Source organism: Equus przewalskii, chromosome 13, assembly GCF_037783145.1.
Source record: "Equus przewalskii isolate Varuska chromosome 13, EquPr2, whole genome shotgun sequence".
Classification (NCBI taxonomy): domain Eukaryota; kingdom Metazoa; phylum Chordata; class Mammalia; order Perissodactyla; family Equidae; genus Equus; species Equus przewalskii.
Genome location: NC_091843.1, coordinates 34824543 through 34842915, shown reverse-complemented (window position 1 = coordinate 34842915; position 18373 = coordinate 34824543). Strand labels below are relative to the sequence as shown.

Genomic DNA, 18373 nt, shown 5'->3' with positions numbered 1-18373 from the left:
AATTTTTATCACTAAATGATTTAGAGATTCTGGAAATTTAGTAGGAAAAAACTGAAAGGCTCCAGTTATTCTCTGTTAAAATTAACCAGATGTCTTTGGCAACTCCTCTTAAAAAGTCTGCTGAAAAAAGATGTAGGAGGTCATAAATGACTTTATTCTGAAAGGATGGCTCAGTAGAACTGAATCCGACATTCTTCAGCATTTGCTGTAATAACGCTATTGTTGTAGAGTGATGAATTGTTGACTCAGCTGCTAGGTGCATGAGAATCCATGCTTGTGTTATGTACTAGATTTCTGTTGCTGCTATAAAAAATTACCACAAACCTAGTTGCTTAAAACAATAAAAATGTATTGCCTTCTAGTTCTGTAGGTCAGATTTCCCATACGGGTCTTACTGGGCTAAAATCAAGGTGTCCGCAGGAGTGCATTCCTTTCTGGTGGCTCTAGAGGAGAATCCATTTCTTCGTTTTTTCCAGCTTCTGGATGTTGCATACATGACTTGACTCATGGCCTCCTTCATCCATCTTCAAAGCCAGCAGCATTGCACTGTATTTCTTTGACCATTCTCCTGTAGTCACATCTTCCTCTGACCATAGTCAGGAAAGGTTCTGTCCCACCCAGGTAACCCAGGATAATCTTCCTTTCGTGAGGTCCTCAATTTAATTATATTTATGAATCCTCTTTTGCCATGTAAGATGACATATTTACAGATTTGGGGAATTAGGGCCTGTACGTCTTTGGGTGGGTGGCCATTATTCTGCCTGCCACTTGGAATAATGGCTGCTTGGAAGAAAATTATCTGGTCTAGTAGTACCACTTGTGGCCAACGGAAGGCACATAAAGGTCTTTATACCAGGAATTTAGGCCTCATTGATTAGATGCTTTGACCTCAGACAAGGTAATTAACAAACTTCTTAAAATCTTTAACAAAAACACTGAACTGATAAAGATATCATGAATCTTTACTGCAATTCACTTCAAATTACAGAAATGGAAAACCTGAACAAAAGAATACAAATCTGATAAGGGACTTATCAGAATATATAAAGAACTCTTACAACTCAACTACAAAAAGATAAATAACCCAATTTAAAAATGAGTGAAGATCTAAATAGACATTTCTCCAAGGAAGATATACAAATGGACAATAAGCACATCAGAAGATGTTCAGCATCGTTAGTCATCAGAGAAATGCAAGTTAAAATTAATGAGATACCACTTCACACCCACTAGAATGGCTAGAATCAAAAAATCAGAAAAGTATTGGGAAGATGTGGAAAACTCGGAATGCTGATAAACTGCTAGTGGGAATGTAAAATGGTGCAGCTGCTTTGGAAAACAGTCTCGCAGTTCCTCAGTTAAACAGAGAGATACCGTATGACTCAGCAGTTCCACTCCCAGAGAAATGAAAACATACATCCACACAAACACTTGTACATGAGTATTTATGCAGCATTATTCATAATAGCCAAAAGGTGGAAACAACCCAAACGTCCATCAACAGAAGAACGGATAATCAAAATGTAATATATCTATACAGTGGAATATTATTTGGCCATAAAAAGGAATGAAATATTGATATGTTACAACTTGGATGAACCTTGAAAACATGCTAAGTGAAAGAAGCCAGTCCCAAAAGTCCACATATTGTACTATTCCCTCCGTACAAGAGTCCAGAATAGGAAAGTCTATAGAGACAGAAAATAAATTAGTGGTTGATTAGGACTTGGGGGCACAAGGGATGAGGGAATAGGAGGGTGATGGCTCAAGGGTACAAGGTTTATGAAGTGATGAAAATGTCCTAAAATTGACTGTGGTGGTGGGTGAACTGCTCTGTGAATATGCTGAAAGCCGCTGAACTATACACTTTAAATGGATGAATTGCATGGTATGTGAGTTATATCTCATTAAAGCTGTTTTTAAAAAAGAATAAAACAGAAATTGTGTCATGATAATAATAATTATAAAAGGAATCCAAAAGTATGGCAGGCCTACCCTTGAGATCTGCCTGTTTGGGAAATAATTTTCAAATAATTGAAAACTCCAAAACCTAAGTTGTCAGCCTTAGGTATTGGAAAGAAAAGGAAATGATCCACTCGTTAACAAGGCATTGGTTATACACTCTTTAGAACCACCACTGATTGTAATTTTGCAGTGTCCTCTCATTTGTAATTCTGTAATATCTACCATGAAAAGATGTACTTGTGAAACGGTTCCCATGTTACTTGGAAAACATTTTGCTTCTAAATGTATATTCTTTTTGGCTTACATGTTAATTAAATTATCTTATTTAATCACTAGTCCTCAACAGCTTTAAACAGTCAATAATATAAATGACAGTGTGCTATTTATACTCTTCATGTGCAACAACACAGAGCTTTATCCGAACACACAAATACCACACAAAAATAGAGCTCAGTATTTTATATTACAGAACACAATTTATACAACCTATTTGGTACATTTAGGAGGATTTTGTATTCAACGTTAAGCCAGAAAATATAAGATGCAGTGAGGACACGTGGTGGCGCTGCAGGTTAAATGATGGAAAACAGAATTGCCTACGCAGCTCCAGTATCCAGCCAAACAGTTTCACACTGCCTGGAAGCTAAAGAATAGCTTTCACAGCCGGAGAAAAAGTGAGTGTGAAACTTCTTTAAAATTCTATTTAGCGGCATAGTTCTGACATTCTGGGTTGCAGGACTGGGCTACTGGGATCCTGGACATACGTGAAGCTCCTGTGAACCCAGTTTTCAGGAAAGAGCAATGGAGATTGGATGGACCTGCAATCGGAGACAAAGGCAAGTCCTAGTTTTCTTTGTTTTGCTGAGCATGTCTAGGGCGCGCGCCGAGTTGGGGCCCTATTCAGTAGTGGAAGAAACGGAGAGAGGCTCCTTTGTGGCAAATCTAGGAAAAGACCTGGGGTTGGGGTTGACAGAGATGTCCACTCGGGGGGCCCGGATCATTTCCCAGGGAAACAAAGAGCATTTGCAGCTCAAGGTACAGACTGGGGATTTGCTCATAAATGAGAAACTAGATCGAGAGGAGCTATGTGGTCCCACTGAGCCTTGCGTACTACATTTCCAAGTGTTAATGGAAAAACCCTTAGAGATATTTCAGGCTGAACTGAGGGTGAAAGACATAAATGACCATTCTCCCATGTTCACTGAGAGAGAAATGATTCTAAAAATACCGGAAAACAGTCCTCTAGGAATTGCATTCCCTCTGAGTAATGCTCTGGACTTGGACGTAGGAAGCAACAATGTTGAGAACTATAAAATCAGCCCCAACTCCCATTTCCAAGTCCTAACCCGCAATCGCAGTGACGGCAGAAAATACCCTGAACTGGTGTTGGACAAAGAACTGGATCGGGAGGAGGAGCCTGAAATCTTATTAACCCTGACAGCGATGGATGGCGGCTCTCCGCCTCGATATGGGACCGCCCAGGTGCGCATTGAAGTGGTGGACAGCAATGATAATGCCCCAGAGTTTGGGCAGCCCTTCTACAGGGTGCATATTCCTGAGAACAGCCCTGTAGGCTCCCTGGTTGTCACCGTCTCTGCCAGCGATTTAGACAGTGGAGTCTACGGAAAAATATCATACACACTCTTTCAGCCTTCAGAAGATATTAGCAAAACTTTGGAGGTAAATTCTGTGACAGGAGAAATTCGACTGAGAAAACAAGTAGATTTTGAAACAGTTCAGTCTTATGAAGTGGATATCAAGGCCACTGATGGGGGAGGTCTTTCGGGAAAATGCACTCTTCTCCTGCAGGTGGTGGACATGAATGATAATCCCCCAGAAGTGACCATATCCGCACTCACCAGCCCCATCCCAGAGAACACGCCTGAGATTGTAGTTGCCGTTTTCAGTGTTTCAGATCCTGACTCCGGGGACAACGGGAAGACTATTTCCTCCATCCAGGATGACCTTCCTTTTCTTCTAAAACCTTCAGTCAAGAACTTTTACACCCTGGTAACAGAAGGATCGCTTGACAGAGAAAGCAGAGCTGAGTACAACATCACCATCACCGTCACGGACATGGGATCCCCCAGGCTGAAAACCCAGCACAGCATAACCGTCCTGGTCTCCGACGTCAACGACAACGCCCCGGCCTTCACCCAAACCTCCTACACCCTCTGGGTCCGCGAGAACAACAGCCCCGCCCTGCACATCGGCAGCGTCAGCGCCACAGACACAGACGCAGGCGCCAACGCCCAGCTCACCTACTCGCTGCTGCCGCCCCAAGACCCGCACCTGCCCCTGGCCTCCCTCGTGTCCATCAACGCCGACAACGGCCACCTGTTCGCCCTCAGGTCGCTGGACTACGAGGCCCTGCAGGCCTTCGAGTTCGGCGTGGGCGCCACGGACCGCGGCTCGCCCGCGCTGAGCAGCCAGGCGCGGGTGCGCGTGCTGGTGCTGGACGCCAACGACAACTCGCCCTTCGTGCTGTACCCGCTGCAGAACGGCTCTGCGCCCTGCACCGAGCTGGTGCCCCGGGCGGCCGAGGCGGGCTACCTGGTCACCAAGGTGGTGGCGGTGGACGGCGACTCGGGCCAGAACGCCTGGCTGTCGTACCGGCTGCTCAAGGCCACGGAGCCGGGGCTGTTCGGCGTGTGGCCGCACAACGGCGAGGTGCGCACGGCCAGGCTGCTGAGCGAGCGCGACGCGCCCAAGCACAGGCTGCTGGTGCAGGTCAGGGACAATGGCGAGCCGCCGCGCTCGGCCAGCGTCACGCTGCACGTGCTGCTGGTGGACGGCTTCTCCCAGCCCTACCTGCCGCTGCCCGAGGCGACGGCCGAGCAGGCGCTGGCCGACCCGCTCACCGTCTACCTGGTCGTCGCGCTGGCGTCGGTGTCGTCGCTCTTCCTCCTGTCGGTGCTGCTGTTCGTCGCGGTGCGGCTGTGCAGGAGGAGCAGGGCCGCGTCGCTGGGTGGCTGCTCGGTGCCCGAGGGCCCCTTTCCGGGCCACCTGGTGGACGTGAGTGGCACCGGGACCCTGTCCCAGAGCTACCAGTATGAGGTGTGTCTGAGGGCAGGTTCAGTGACCAGCGAGTTCAAGTTTCTAAAACCAATTATCCCCAATCTCTCATCCCAGAGCAGAGGAAAGGAAGTGGAAGAAAATCCCTCGTTTAGGAATAGCTTTGGGATTTAATTATTGACAGGAACCTATATAATAAAGACATTTCCTTCTAATATTTTTTTGTTGACTAATTAATTTTTGGTCCACCACCACCCATAAGGTAATATTTAATTTTCTCTATTTGATTCATCCTCAGTTTCCAATTTTATGCTTAACTTCACAAGTTTCCTTTTCTTCCTATTTTAGCCCAAGAAAGTATTACTCACTGGAATCCCAATGAGTTAAATAGGCTTTATCTTCAAAGTTGATATACTTTAAGGTTTTTTTTCCTATTTATTAATGTCTTTATTGGCTTTGTATTTACATTTTTAATTTTAGTTCTTTGTTGTAGAACTTCAATTATTAAGATAATCTGCATGTTATCTGTATATTCACTATTTGATATTTCTTCCATTTTCCTTTAAAAACTGGTATTTTTGTTGTTTTATCAACCTTCATTTTTGTTATGGCAGTTTTCTTTATGCTATTTTTTTAAAAGTTCTCTTTCCCTGTAATGGTATCTGCTTGTTTAAAATATAATATCTCTGTTGTATGATATGATAAATAAACCTCTAATCAGCCTTATCTGAAAATAAGAAGAAACATTATTGTAAGATATGAGCGTATGTATATGAGTTAAAGTTTGGAGACAAGAAAAGCAAAGTTTAGACATTCTATAGTATCATGTAGAAATATTTAATAATTTGTTGCTTTTAATTCCATATGAAAAATCAGAAGTCTCTATTAAGTTTTTACTGGCTAACAACATAATCCCATTCAGTTGAAAAAGTGATAGAAGCCATCAAGCAGAGGTTTATATGGTATGGCTTTTATATTCAACAATTGAGTGTTTTGGCAGTATCTAGGCCTTTCCCTGTATAATATCTCTCAATTTAATCTGTATCCTTTCCTTATTATGGGGAAAATAGAGCTTCTTTCTAGATATTAGGACTTTGAAGAAAATTCTGGATGAGGCACATGTTACAATGCTGTTCTTACTCTCAGCAGTGTTAGGATAGGCGTTAGTGTGGTCTATTCTTTCTCTCCCTTTATTTGGTGCACAGAAATTAGATCCCATTAGAATTAATTAAGAGGGACCCTAAATAAAGGTCAGTCCCTTCTTTAATTCTGCAAGCAATTTTAAAGCTAATATAAGGAAAACAAAGACATGTGAAAGAAAGGGAACAAATTGCAAAGAACGAGTAAGTGAAAGAATACAATTTTCAAACGTTAAGGACTTAAGGGCACTGAACAGTTTTCATACTCTATTCACTAGAGTTTATTTATGCATACCTTAATAAGCAAGCGTTTAGTGAGTGAGTGATTTGCCAACCAAAGATAACTAAGACATAGTTTCAATCCTCAAGTAAGTCACATTGAAGAGGGGACAGATTGTCATGAAACATGGAACAATAATGTTTACAGGGCAATTATACAAGTTTTTAAGGGAACCCAGAGGAAGGACAGGCTAAATGCTTCTTTCTGGATTATACAGTGGTGATTCTATTTAGGCAAAGTAATTAGGTTTTGAAGAAATTTGTTGAAGGAGGTGTGAAACAAGTTTCTTTTGTCAGTTTTTGGTGTTCCTATGCCCAACGTTTCTGGAAAAGTAAAATCTATTATTTTGGTGGTCCCAGAGGCCACCACGTTTTACCTTGGGTTCCTGACATTGTGTGGGAGTAGTCTCAGGTGTGAAAGGCCTAGTACAGAACTAAATCTAGCACAATGATGTGGACAGAGTTAACTGCTGGAAACATTCTTTTCCCAACTGTTGATTTTTAACCTTCTCCATGAAATTGAAAAATTTCAACAACGTGAACAGTTCTCTATCTCAACATTGTTTTTTACAAAACAAACAAAAGAAAAGAAAAGTTAAATACTTAAATGGGCCACTAAAGAACAAATTTATAAATATATCCATGTGCACAAATGGGATACAGCCATTTGAGTCTGTCGGAGGCCACGCGGTGGCGCTGCAGGCTAAAGAGACTGGGGGAAAAATTGAACTGAGAATGCTTTGGATGTCACTAACGAAAAAGATCCTGCAGGCAGCTAGGCTGGGAGAAAAGCTGTAGCTGCCCAAGATTGGGAAGGAAAAAAATCCAGACGCCTGCTACTACGTGTCGTAGGTCTGGGGTTTTCTTCTGTTGTTTCTTTACACTGGGATCTGTGATTGTGACCAGTATTGAGGAAAGATCGTTCAGAGGACGCTATGGAGGCTGACGGGTGGCGCTGCTCAAGACAAAGGCAAGTCCTCTTTCTCTTTATGTTTTGGGGAGTATCCTTGGCAGGTACTGAGTTTGGATGGTATTCCGTGATGGAGGAAACAGAGAGAGGATCATTTGTGGTCAATCTGGCAAAGGATCTGGGGCTGGGGGATGGGGAACTGGTTGCAAGGAGAGCCCGGGTGCTCTTTGACGATAACAAACAACACTTGCTCCTGGATTCTCAAACTGGGGATTTGCTCACAAATGAGAAATTGGACCGAGAGAAGCTGTGTGGCCCTACAGAGCCCTGTATGCTGTATTTCCAAATTTTAATGGATAATCCCTTTCAGATGTACCGGGCTGAGCTGAGGGTGAGGGACATGAATGATCATTCCCCAGTGTTTCAGGACAAAGAGATGGTCTTAAAAATACTAGAAAATACAGCTGAAGGGACAGCATTTCAACTAGAAAGAGCACAGGATTCAGATGGAGGACTTAATGGAATCCAAAACTACACCATCAACCCCAACTCTTTTTTCCATATTAAAATTACTGGCAATGATGAAGGCATGATATATCCAGAGCTAGTGTTGGACAAGGTGCTGGATCGGGAGGAGCAACAAGAGCTAAGTTTAACACTCACGGCACTGGATGGTGGGTCGCCACCCAGGTCTGGGATTGCCACTATACGCATTATGATCCTAGACATCAATGACAATGCCCCGCAGTTTTCTCAGGCAACCTATGTGACCCAGGCCCTGGAGAACAGCCCAGTGGGGTCTCTTATTGCTAAAGTCTCTGCAAGAGATGAAGATTTTGGAGTCAATGCAGATATATCCTATTCATTTTTTGATGCTTCTGCAGATATTCGAGCCACCTTTCAAATAAATCCATTTTCTGGGGAAATCATTCTCAGAGTGTTGCTTGATTATGAGCTAGTAAAGTCTTACAAAATAAACATACAGGCAACTGATGGTGGGGGCCTTTCTGCAAGATGTAAGGTTTTGGTGGAGGTATTGGACACCAATGACAACCCCCCTGAACTGATCATGTCATCACTTTCCAACTCTGTTGCTGAGAACTCTCCTGAGACCACAGTGGCTGTTTTTAGGATTAAAGATAGAGACTCCGGAGAAAATGGAAAGATGGTTTGCTACATTCAAGATAATCTGCCGTTTCTTCTGAGACCCTCTATGGAGAATTTTTACATCCTAATGACAGAAGGAGCCCTAGACAGGGAAAGCCAAGCCGAGTACAACATCACCATCACCGTCACGGACATGGGATCCCCCAGGCTGAAAACCCAGCACAGCATAACCGTCCTGGTCTCCGACGTCAACGACAACGCCCCGGCCTTCACCCAAACCTCCTACACCCTCTGGGTCCGCGAGAACAACAGCCCCGCCCTGCACATCGGCAGCGTCAGCGCCACAGACACAGACGCAGGCGCCAACGCCCAGCTCACCTACTCGCTGCTGCCGCCCCAAGACCCGCACCTGCCCCTGGCCTCCCTCGTGTCCATCAACGCCGACAACGGCCACCTGTTCGCCCTCAGGTCGCTGGACTACGAGGCCCTGCAGGCCTTCGAGTTCGGCGTGGGCGCCACGGACCGCGGCTCGCCGGCGCTGAGCAGCCAGGCGCGGGTGCGCGTGCTGGTGCTGGACGCCAACGACAACTCGCCCTTCGTGCTGTACCCGCTGCAGAACGGCTCTGCGCCCTGCACCGAGCTGGTGCCCCGGGCGGCCGAGGCGGGCTACCTGGTCACCAAGGTGGTGGCGGTGGACGGCGACTCGGGCCAGAACGCCTGGCTGTCGTACCAGCTGCTCAAGGCCACGGAGCCCGGGCTGTTCGGCGTGTGGCCGCACAACGGCGAGGTGCGCACGGCCAGGCTGCTGAGCGAGCGCGACGCGCCCAAGCACAGGCTGCTGGTGCAGGTCAGGGACAATGGCGAGCCGCCGCGCTCGGCCAGCGTCACGCTGCACGTGCTGCTGGTGGACGGCTTCTCCCAGCCCTACCTGCCGCTGCCCGAGGCGGCGGCCGAGCAGGCGCGGGCCGACCCGCTCACCGTCTACCTGGTCGTCGCGCTGGCGTCGGTGTCGTCGCTCTTCCTCCTGTCGGTGCTGCTGTTCGTCGCGGTGCGGCTGTGCAGGAGGAGCAGGGCCGCGTCGCTGGGTGGCTGCTCGGTGCCTGAGCGCCCCTTTCCGGGCCACCTGGTGGACGTGAGCGGCACCGGGACCCTGTCCCAGAGCTACCAGTATGAGGTGTGTCTGATGGGAGACCCTGGGACCAGCGATTTCAAGTTCCTGAAGCCGATTCTCCCTAATATCCAGGCAGAGGGCCCTGGGAGTAATAGTGAAGAAAATCCCGCCTTTCGGAATAGCTTTGGACTTAATCTTCAGTAAAAATTCCCTTTGTATTTTCATGTACTTTTGAAGTGTTGTACAACCATATCAATATTAGTTTGGCTTTGAAACTCCAAATTAAATTATTTGCAACTTCAAGCCTAATCTTAAAGTTTCATATATCTATGTTTTTACAATGTTATTTCATCCTTTTTCACAATAATCAACAGTTAGGTTTAATTAGTACCCATTTCTAAATAATAGTTTTAAGGTATAACTTTCAGTATATACAAGGAGTTAATTATTATTTCTCATTCTAGAAAACTAAGGTTTTTATTTTTCTCCTAGTGTATTTCATAGACTACCTCTCACGATCGTATCCACCTGTCTGTTGCACTTCCTTCATGTGAGAACACATACCTGCACTTCTGACCTGATTCTAACATTCTGTTTAATCATATTATAAAACGATATCATCTAGTTCTAAATCATAGCATTTAAAAAGAAATATTTCTCTGATACTCTGCTCTTGATAAAATGAAACATCATTTTGTGAGTGACATTGGACTCCAATAATATCCTTGTTTTCATACTATTTCATTTCCTTTAAAGACACTCCTCTTACTCAGTTATTTTCTAATGTCCACTTTTGCTGACATATAAAACAGATCATGTCTTATAATTCAAACAAAATGTAATAACCTGCATGAAAATGAATATAAATAAAAATGCTTTGAAAATTTTTGAGAATATTGGTGGACCATTGGAAAGATATTCACTTTTCATTTTATTTTGTAAATTTATTTTAATCCCTACCAATTAAAATTAAGAAGAACTAAAAGTTATAAAGAAAAACAAAGATTCTTCAATCTCCAACCTCCTGCTAGTGCTTTCTCTAGAATTGCTCTCAATATTTCTAAGTAACATGTTTATACTGCTATACCTTGACATTTGGTTTTATATTTTAATCACTTCTTCCTATGGTAAAAAAGGATTCAACATTTTTACTTTCCAACTAACAAACACATATACAAACGTTGCACATTTCTTGTCTCCTATTTTCCAAATAGAGTTGTTGCAGGTTTGCTTTTTTGTTGTTGTTGTTAAACTAGTAGTTTTGTCCATATTGCTAAGGTTACTTCACAATATACATTAGTGTTGTATGATTACATTTCATTCTTGAAAAAAATATTTCCTAAAGCTGATAATTGTTGTTTTTACTTGCCTCATTGTCTATTTATTTTCTATAATATTCCTATTGATTTTTCACATTATCTCTTATTTGAATATTAATCTTTCTCCTTAAATATTAAAAAATGTCAGATACCTGTCAATTATATTTATTTCCTGGAGCTCTTTCAACCACATCCCTCCATATCTCTGCTTCATTTTTACTGGTTGTTCTGTAGGCCGTCACTCTAGGACTTTTATTCCTTTAATACTTTCCTGTGTTGGTCCTCTTTTACAAGATCTAGTATGTTTCTTGGTTTACTCCCTTATTTAACTGACACACATATCTCAATACCTTCATAAAAATGGATGCACAGGAGGTAACATCTTTTGAGACCTTGCCTTGTGAAGGTATCTTCATTTTCTTTGCGTTTAATTGACAGTTTGACTGGGTATAAAAGTCTAGGTTGAATTTTTTTCAAGCTAGATTTCCCTCCGATTTTGGAAGGAGTGTTCCTTTTACTGATTCCATACACAGCTGCTATTCAGAAGACTGATTCCATTCTGATTCCTACGTCTGTTAATGTCAACACCTTTTTTCATCATGGAAACACTGGAAACTTTTCCTAGTATTCTGAAAATACTTTCATGTCAGCTATTTATTTATTTATTAATCTGGCCATATGGGTGTACCCTGTTAGTGTTTAGACTCTTACTTTCAGTTCTGAGAAATTTTCTTGTTATGTTTTCATCATAATTTCTCCCTTGAATTTTCTACATTTTCACTTGAACCAGAATCTCATTAGGGAAATGATGACTCTCCTGGACTGATTCTCAAAGACTCTAATTTTTTTCCTTTCTTATTTTCTCTTTGTTTCTTGTTCTAATTTTTTGGACAATTTAGTTTATCATCCAATCTTTATATTTAAGTTATTCTTTTTGGCTGACAAATACTTATTTTTAAGAGCCCTTTTGGTTGTCTGAGTGTTTTTCACAGCATCCTGTTATAGATTTGTAAATGTAGTATCTTCTCTCATTTATAATTCATCTCTTTATTTTTTTGAAATGCATTATGCAAAAAATGCATTATGCAGTAAAAACTACTATTATACCTATTTTAAAAGTGAGAGTGAATCACAGAGAAGTTAAGAACTTGTCCAAGGTTATACAGCTAGTAAGGGGCACATAAGCCTTAATCTATTCTTTATCTTACAATAAGAATACATACTTCAAACAGTTACTGTTAAGATTAAATGGGTAAACACTTAAATGTGGCGCTTAGAACAGTGGGTAGCACAGAGTAAATACTCAATAAGTATTAGCTCTTATCAGATTTTACTACTCTAAGGATATTAATCAGACATTTTTGAAGACTTTCTTCAGTTTTCTCTATTATATGTGTTTCATCCTGTTCCTTTTGTTTTGTTTTCTGGTGATAGTGGTTTTGGCCTTTCTATGTCGTGTTGTAGGCATTTCTTCAAACGTCTTGTGATCCTCAGCTGTCTTCTCATATTTAAGAATGGTGAGATATCATAATGTCTATAGTCAGCTTTTTGTGAGTACACGAGGCCTGTTGATGGCAGGGCTTCACTTTAATGTAACCATGCTAGGATAGGACTGTTTCCTTGGGAGACCCCCGAAAACAAGTATGTGTAAGTCTTTATCTGATCCTTTCATATTTTCTAGGTTAGAATTCTACAATATCTTCTGTGTGGGGGCGAGTGAGAGAGGAAGTCAGGCATATACCTTGTGCCCTTCAATCGGAGAGTATTGCATGGGAAGGGGCTAGATTCCTCACCGTTCAGGATGCAAATTTTTTGCTTAATCTCAATATTTTTAGTTTCACACCTCACACTTGCTTTCAGCTGTGCATAGGGTCTCCAAAACTAGAGATAGTCCCATTTAATTTCTACATAGAATAAACTTTTCATTCTGTGGAACTGAGTTACTGTTCTATCTATGTAGGATGATGAGAGGATCAGAGAATTCAACTCTCCTATATCCATATTGTCAACTAATTATTTCTTTTTCAGTCCTTAACTGACTTCAATCTTGTTATGCACTTGGTTCCTCCAAATCTTGACCTAAATGGGATTATGTGGGATAAACCCACCAGTTTCTTGTGAATATCTGCAATGCAGGAAATTTACTTTAGACACTTCTTGGAACTGATAACTTAATTGCTCTTCCATCTGCTTTCTGTTATCAAAAGCATGTGTGTTCATTTGAGAATTCTTAGTCTTTATTACTTCATACCATTTTTATCATTTTTCTGTCATTTTAGTGGGTATGTTAATGGGAGGGAAGATAAGTGTGTAGTCAATCCATCTACTTTTCATTTTCTACCATTTTGTAGTGATTTATTTTTCAACCATGTACCTAGCTTACATTTTTACAAATGTAATTTGAACTTACTTTAAAAATGCAAACTTGTTAGATTCCTCCTCCATCCATTCTTGAGAGCACTTTTGAGATCTCACATCATTGTGAGCTCCTAGCATCTATTCCAAACAATCTCCCCCATTATGTAGTAACCATGCACTTTGGTTAGAGCTGAAACCACTCAAAGCTTAAGAGGTGGTTCCAGACAGGATTAAAACTAAGCAAAAGGCCAAAAATGAGTCTTTAGATTCTGGGACTAAAATCTCTACCTACAATTCTATACCTTTTGAAACAATGCTTGCTTCAGTAGCAGGCATATGATCTTAGTTGCTCTAATCAGAGTAAACTAAGTTTTTCTCCTGTGATTGGAAAAGAGACTCTCTCTCACTCTCTCCTTCTGGGCTGAAAGAGAAAGTAGATAGTGAAAGCTATAGCTGGAATAAATCTTGGGACCCTGCGGGAAGCCAGCTTTAGGAGTAAGCCTGCTTTAAATGAAACTAACATGTTTGGGTACTTATTAAATATTTTTTGGTAAATTATGAGAAACTAGAACTAAATTTTGGATTTAGATAGTATGTTCCACCCAGCATTTTACTTCATTTTTTTTCCCAAGTCATAGTTCATTGTTGTCAAGACAATCTACAGAAATGCCTTCTTGTGCTATAACAACTATCTATATATGTTCCATCTCATGGTTAATCCAGTTTCATATCCTCTGAGAGGACTCTGAAATGACTCGTGCACACTTCCTCTTTCCCTTACCACCTAAAGAAGGTCAAGTAGTGATAGAATTTTGTTCAGTTTAACAGTCATTTCTACTCTCCTTGTTTCAGGCTTTCAATCTTCTCAGAAAGATTCCAAGCTACTGAGGGCCAGGAATCACTTCTTGTGTTTCTGTATTCGCCACAACCGGGCACTTTGGATTGTGGAGAGAGTGGGGAGGGATATTTAAATGCTTTAAAACAAATACTAACAGCATCAGAAACTATAAAGAGTATAAAACAATTCTTATGGAAGATAGGATGTATTTGTAACTACGTAAACACAATGAATAAAACAGTATTTGTTTCTGAAGGACATTTATGTGAATGGAATTTAGGCAGCTTTAATCAAACTCTGAAAATCTGTGGAGACGCATGGTGGCGCTGCAGGATAATATCGTGGGGAAAAAGAGAAAAAAAACACATTACGCTGGATGATGGTCCGGAAACTGTTATCCAGTGAACACAGGGCGTTGGGAAGACAGAAAGAACAAGCCTTCAAGGGGCAAACTAGAAGCTATTCAACGGGGTCAAAATCCTTAGGCTTCCGAAGATTTGGTGGACATAACCGAGGCACATTTGCCAGAACTGCGAAGTGGAGCTCAAACGATTCTACAGGAAGCCTTTGGGAAAGGAGCTATGGAGAACGGAGGGACAAGCACTCTGCGGATAAGGCAAGTCCTGCTTCTCTTTGTTTTGCTGGGAATTTCTCAGGCGCGCTCCCAGTCTGGGCGCTTTTCAGTGGCAGAGGAGATGCAGAGCGGGAGCTTTGTAGGCAATTTGGCAAAGGAGCTGGGACTGGAAATGGGTGAGCTGTTTTCTAGGGGGGCTCGGGTGGTCGCTAATGATGACAAACAGCGTTTGCAGCTGGACGTAAACACGGGGGATTTGCTCTTAAGCGAAGTGCTAGACCGGGAGGAGCTCTGTGGCTCCACGGAGCCCTGTGTGCTGCATTTCCAGGTATTAATGAAAAACCCCGTGCAGTTTTTACAGATTGAGCTCCAGGTCAGGGATATAAATGACCACTCTCCTGTCTTCTTAGAAAAAGAAATGCTGCTAGAAATCCCAGAGAATAGTCCTGTCGGTGCCGTATTCTTACTAGAAAGTGCGAAGGATTTAGATGTAGGAATCAATGCTCTAAAAAACTACACAATAAGCCCCAACTCTCATTTCCACGTTAAAATGAGAGTCAATCCAGACGATAGGAAATACCCAGAGTTAGTTCTGGACAAGGCACTGGATTATGAAGAGCAATCTGAGCTCAGCTTCATCCTCACTGCTCTGGATGGCGGATCTCCGCCCAGGTCTGGGACTGCCTCTGTTCGGGTGGTGGTCGTGGACATTAATGACAACTCCCCTGAGTTTCAGCAGCCCTTTTATGAGGTGAAGATTCCAGAGAATAGTATGCTAGGCTCAGTGGTTGTCACTGTCTCAGCTTGGGATTTAGACTCGGAAAAAAATGGGGAAATATCCTATACTTTTTCCCATGCCTCAGAAGAGATTCGCAAGACATTTGAAATTAATCAAAAGTCTGGAGAAATTAGTTTAATGGCACCCTTGGATTTTGAAACAATTGACTCATACTCAATAATCATTCAAGCCACAGATGGTGGAGGCCTTTTTGGAAAATCAACAGTCAGAATTCAGGTGATAGATGTGAATGACAACGCTCCTGAAATTGCTGTGTCATCAATTACCAGTCCAATCCCAGAAAATTTGCCTGAGACCGTGGTTATGGTTTTTAGCATCCGAGACAGAGACTCTGGGGACAATGGGAGGATGATTTGCTCCATTCCAGAAGACCTCCCGTTCACCCTAAAATCTTCAGTGGAGAATTATTACACATTGGAAACAGAGAGTCCTCTGGACAGAGAAAGCAAGGCCGAGTATGACATCACCATCACTGTCACAGACATGGGATCCCCCAGACTGAAAACCCAGCACACCATAACCGTCCTGGTCTCCGACGTCAACGACAACGCCCCGGCCTTCACCCAAACCTCCTACACCCTCTGGGTCCGCGAGAACAACAGCCCCGCCCTGCACATCGGCAGCGTCAGCGCCACAGACACAGACGCAGGCGCCAACGCCCAGCTCACCTACTCGCTGCTGCCGCCCCAAGACCCGCACCTGCCCCTGGCCTCCCTCGTGTCCATCAACGCCGACAACGGCCACCTGTTCGCCCTCAGGTCGCTGGACTACGAGGCCCTGCAGGCCTTCGAGTTCGGCGTGGGCGCCACGGACCGCGGCTCGCCGGCGCTGAGCAGCCAGGCGCGGGTGCGCGTGCTGGTGCTGGACGCCAACGACAACTCGCCCTTCGTGCTGTACCCGCTGCAGAACGGCTCTGCGCCCTGCACCGAGCTGGTGCCCCGGGCGGCCGAGGCGGGCTACCTGGTGACCAAGGTGGTGGCGGTGGACGGCGACTCGGGCCAGAACGCCTGGCTGTCGTACCAGCTGCTCAAGGCCACGGAGCCCGGGCTGTTCGGCGTGTGGCCGCACAACGGCGAGGTGCGCACGGCCAGGCTGCTGAGCGAGCGCGACGCGCCCAAGCACAGGCTGCTGGTGCAGGTCAGGGACAATGGCGAGCCGCCGCGCTCGGCCAGCGTCACGCTGCACGTGCTGCTGGTGGACGGCTTCTCCCAGCCCTACCTGCCGCTGCCCGAGGCGGCGGCCGAGCAGGCGCGGGCCGACCCGCTCACCGTCTACCTGGTCGTCGCGCTGGCGTCGGTGTCGTCGCTCTTCCTCCTGTCGGTGCTGCTGTTCGTCGCGGTGCGGCTGTGCAGGAGGAGCAGGGCCGCGTCGCTGGGTCGCTGCTCGGTGCCCGAGGGCCCCTTTCCGGGCCACCTGGTGGACGTGAGCGGCACCGGGACCCTGTCCCAGAGCTACCAGTATGAGGTGTGTCTCAGGGGAGATACCAGGACGAATGAGTTCAAATTTTTGAAGCCCGTTATCCCCAACCTCCCACCCCAGTGCCCTGGGAAAGAAATAGAGGAAAATCCTACCTTCCACAATACCTTTGGTTTCAATATTCAGTGACCATAGTTAACTTCTATATCCCGTATGTGTTTTGTTTTGTGCTGCTTCCAAACCCATGTTATTTCCCCCAGATTATGTGTACTTTAAGTTGTACTGTTACTTTAATATTTTTGCATGTTCTACCCACTTTTACTTTTAAGTGAATGTTTATTTGTAGTTGTAATGAAATGGTGATTTATTCTCCAACTTAGGAGGTCTTAATTTGTAATGAATTTGCCTCCTTAAATAACACCACCAAGTCACTTTTTTCCATGGCCCTCTCTCCAATTGAACTTTCACCCACAGTTATGTTTATGGTAAGATAAAACAGACCACTTTCAAAGTATTTCAAGCGTTCAAGTATTTCTTCATTTCATTCTATTTTGCTTTTTTTCTTGTGGTTTATTAATGGTTGCTATTCAGAAATGTCATTTTTATTTCTTTAAATTCACTGCATTTTTAAGTTAACATTTAAAAGTATTTATTACTGTTGAAAATACACCTGAAGAATCATGTCCTATGATACAACCATAAGTGTAATCACCTTGTTAGAAAGAACCAGAAGGCAATTTTCTTAGCATCTCTTCCTGTTCATCCCAGAGAGGGGTTGTGAAGGCACATTAGTGTTGCGGCCACCCACAGAATCCTGGAATATGAAATTATAATTCTCCAGATGTCTCATTAGTGTTACAAAGCTGTAATGCAATCCATTTGAATGCAGGCACCTGAATAATAATTCATATAGAATAAATTAGTGGATTTGTGTGCTAATGTGTATAATTTTTTGCCTCCTGTGTTGTCTTAGAATTTACTATATACACACAGGGCACTAGTTTTCAAACTTTTAAAAGAATTCATATCCAATAGAAAAATTATGTTGTATATATTACATAACATATGAACATCATAGAAAGAAATGTTTTGTGAGCAATGCTTAGCTTTCTTTGTGATGCAATCTAAAATTTCTTATGTTACTGCATTCCATTTAATTTTCAAATGTGGTCATGGTCCACTAAATTCACTTCATGACCTACTAATGGGTAGCAATCCAAAGTTTGAAAATCACTTTTCTCGGAGATATATGTAGAGCATTGAGAAGTATTAAAAGATAGACTTTTAAGGTTCTAATTTTTAAAAAATTTTCAAACCATTGTACAAGGAAGTTTTGTTTCATGTTGCACAGGCACCAGCCAAACACATCCCGCTCTAGTAATTTGACTATGTTACAGAAGAGAGAGCCTTCATTGTTGGGGGAGGAGTTTTCCAATAAACTTCATCAAAAAGTCTAACCTCTGTATGTTATGGAAGGAAAGCGTAGATTAACAAAGTGAGTAAGGGTATAGAGGGAAGGGAAGTGTGTGTGAAAGAGAGCAGA

General features: G+C 43.2%; 3 protein-coding genes across 3 annotated transcripts; all 3 read left to right on the top strand.

The window, feature by feature from the left end:
• The first annotated feature begins 655 nt into the window (after positions 1-655).
• On the top strand, positions 656-9829 carry PCDHB16 (protocadherin beta 16). The gene has a single exon (XM_008519685.2). The coding sequence runs from the start codon at positions 2767-2769 to the stop codon at positions 5152-5154; it is 2388 nt and encodes a 795-aa protein (XP_008517907.2). The 5' UTR covers positions 656-2766; the 3' UTR covers positions 5155-9829.
• Positions 7334-9829, top strand: LOC103550680 (protocadherin beta-10). The gene has a single exon (XM_008519684.2). The coding sequence runs from the start codon at positions 7334-7336 to the stop codon at positions 9728-9730; it is 2397 nt and encodes a 798-aa protein (XP_008517906.2). The 3' UTR covers positions 9731-9829.
• Positions 9830-10566: 737 nt separating this feature from the next.
• LOC103550685 (protocadherin beta-11) lies at positions 10567-18287 on the top strand. The gene has a single exon (XM_008519691.2). The coding sequence runs from the start codon at positions 14623-14625 to the stop codon at positions 17017-17019; it is 2397 nt and encodes a 798-aa protein (XP_008517913.2). The 5' UTR covers positions 10567-14622; the 3' UTR covers positions 17020-18287.
• Positions 18288-18373: the final 86 nt, after the last annotated feature.